Source organism: Peromyscus leucopus, chromosome 6 (assembly GCF_004664715.2).
Source record: "Peromyscus leucopus breed LL Stock chromosome 6, UCI_PerLeu_2.1, whole genome shotgun sequence".
Taxonomy (NCBI): domain Eukaryota; kingdom Metazoa; phylum Chordata; class Mammalia; order Rodentia; family Cricetidae; genus Peromyscus; species Peromyscus leucopus.
In genome coordinates, this window is record NC_051068.1 from 17436776 (window position 1) to 17438910 (window position 2135).

Here is a 2135-nt window from a genome sequence, read left to right on the forward strand (position 1 = left end):
CTCAATTTTTAAAACATATCTAAGATGACTACAAGTTCTATTGTAATGTCGAACTACTAACTTTCATTTCTTTATATCCTAATAGTTGGTAATAATAACATTCAAGGATCAGAAATTTGCATTACATTGTCAAATGAATGGTATAAATACAATTAGAAATATATATATAGCATTTTCTAACAATATCAGTTTCAAATTTGTATACAATATAAAACAATCCAATCCAATGTAAAGTATTTAAAACTAGTAATTGTCTTTTTCTTTTCTTTCTTTCTGTTCCTTTTTTTTAAAAATAAGAACCTGGGCATTTTGGGCTGGTTAAGCATGTGGCTGGTTAAGCTTCTAGCAGCAGTTCAGCTGAGAGCCATTGGGATGAGGACACAGAAGCTTCTAGTCTGAGGAAACAGGACCAGCTGAGCAACTGGCAAGAGAAAGCCTCTTGTGTTGGAAGGACTGGACTTGGGATCTTGTACAAGCAAATGGACAGTGGATTACCTGAGCCAAGCTGGGGGGGCGAAAGAAGTGAAGGTTCACGTTGCTGCGGTCGCACAGATGGACTTCATTAAACATTACCATTTAACAAGCTGGTCCAGAGAGCAGCCGAAGAAACGCATAAAGAATTCTTTATTTCAGAGGATGAGAAATACTACTTACGGTCGCTTGGAGAAGACCCGAGGAAGATGGTAGTTCAGCTAATAAAATACTTACCTAAAATTACTGAAGACTTATTAGATGAGCCTTTATGTGTATTCAGAGCCAAATGAATAAGGCTAGACTGGATACGAATTATATGAATCTTGCTGTGTTGGATGTTGCAGATATCAGACAGCAGTTTCCATCATTAGGAGGAGATATTAAGTTTCCAATATTCTTTGAAGAGGAGCAGTTCTTTTCCAGTGTTTTTCGAATTAGTTCACCTGGATTGCAACTCTGGACTCACTATGATGTAATGGATAACTTTTTAATACAAGTAACCGGAAAGAAGCGAGTTACACTGTTCAGTCCTCGAGATGCACACTATTTGTATCTATCAGGTTCTAAATCGGAAGTGCTGAATATTGACAGCCCAGACCTGGATAAATACCCACTCTTTGCTAAGGCGAGGAGGTATGAGTGTTTCCTTGAGGCTGGTGATGCTCTGTTCATTCCTGCTTTATGGTTCCATAATGTAATTTCTGAAGAGTTTGGCGTGGGTGTGAACGTCTTCTGGAAGCACCTTCCGTCGGAATGCTATGACAAAACAGATACCTACGGCAACAAAGACCCTGTAGCAGCATCCAGAGCTGTGCAGATCTTGGACAGAGCTTTGAAAACACTGGCTGAACTACCAGAGGAATACAGGGACTTCTATGCACGCCAAATGGTCTTACGTATTCAGGACAAAGCCTACAGCAAGAACTTTGAGTAAAAAAATGAACTAAATGTAGTAAAAATTTAAAAATAAAAATCAGCTTAAGTATTTGAAAACTATAACAAGATATAAACATTTAAAGATGTTTTTTAAAAATAGGATAAATCAGTCTCAGATTTATTGTATAAAAGGAGATACATATCTGATTTCTACTTGGTACAGATTGAGAATGCTTAGTAGACCCATTCTTTAGCTCTAAGATGTAAATAACTAAAATTCTGACAATAAGAATATGTATTGAATCACACTACATAAAGTCTACTGATGGAATGACCTTCTTTGGTCTTTGCAGTGATTCAGTAGTGCCACCAGAAACTTTTGATCACCCCACCCCCACCCCACTGTCTTTCAACCACAGGATTGGCATTATCCTAGGTCTAGCTACCCTCGTGGTCATGGATGGTTGCCAGTAGCAGCTGGGCCTTGTGTGTCTTCATTTGTATGCAGTGGAGTCGTCTGGCTGTAATCCACAGGCACTGTCTTACATGAAGCCGCTTTCCAGAATTCCCTACCAGGCCCTTAGCCTTAATGCTCTGAAATGGCTTAGCCCTGTCCATCAATGAGCCAGTCATCATCATTTTATAAAATTAAACACGAGTGGGATGCTCTTCCTTGGGGCACAGAAGTGTATGAGGGAATAGAGTAGATATTTAATAAAGCTTACAGGATGCTAAAAATGAGTAGATTTGATGGTGTGATAGATCATGAGTTCTGGATTTACCCA

At 38.8% G+C, this 2135-nt stretch overlaps 1 protein-coding gene across 1 annotated transcript; it reads left to right on the top strand.

The window, feature by feature from the left end:
* Positions 1–436: 436 nt before the first annotated feature.
* LOC114688994 (tRNA wybutosine-synthesizing protein 5-like) lies at positions 437–1686 on the top strand. The gene has a single exon (XM_028863448.2). The coding sequence runs from the start codon at positions 743–745 to the stop codon at positions 1406–1408; it is 666 nt and encodes a 221-aa protein (XP_028719281.1). The 5' UTR covers positions 437–742; the 3' UTR covers positions 1409–1686.
* Positions 1687–2135: the final 449 nt, after the last annotated feature.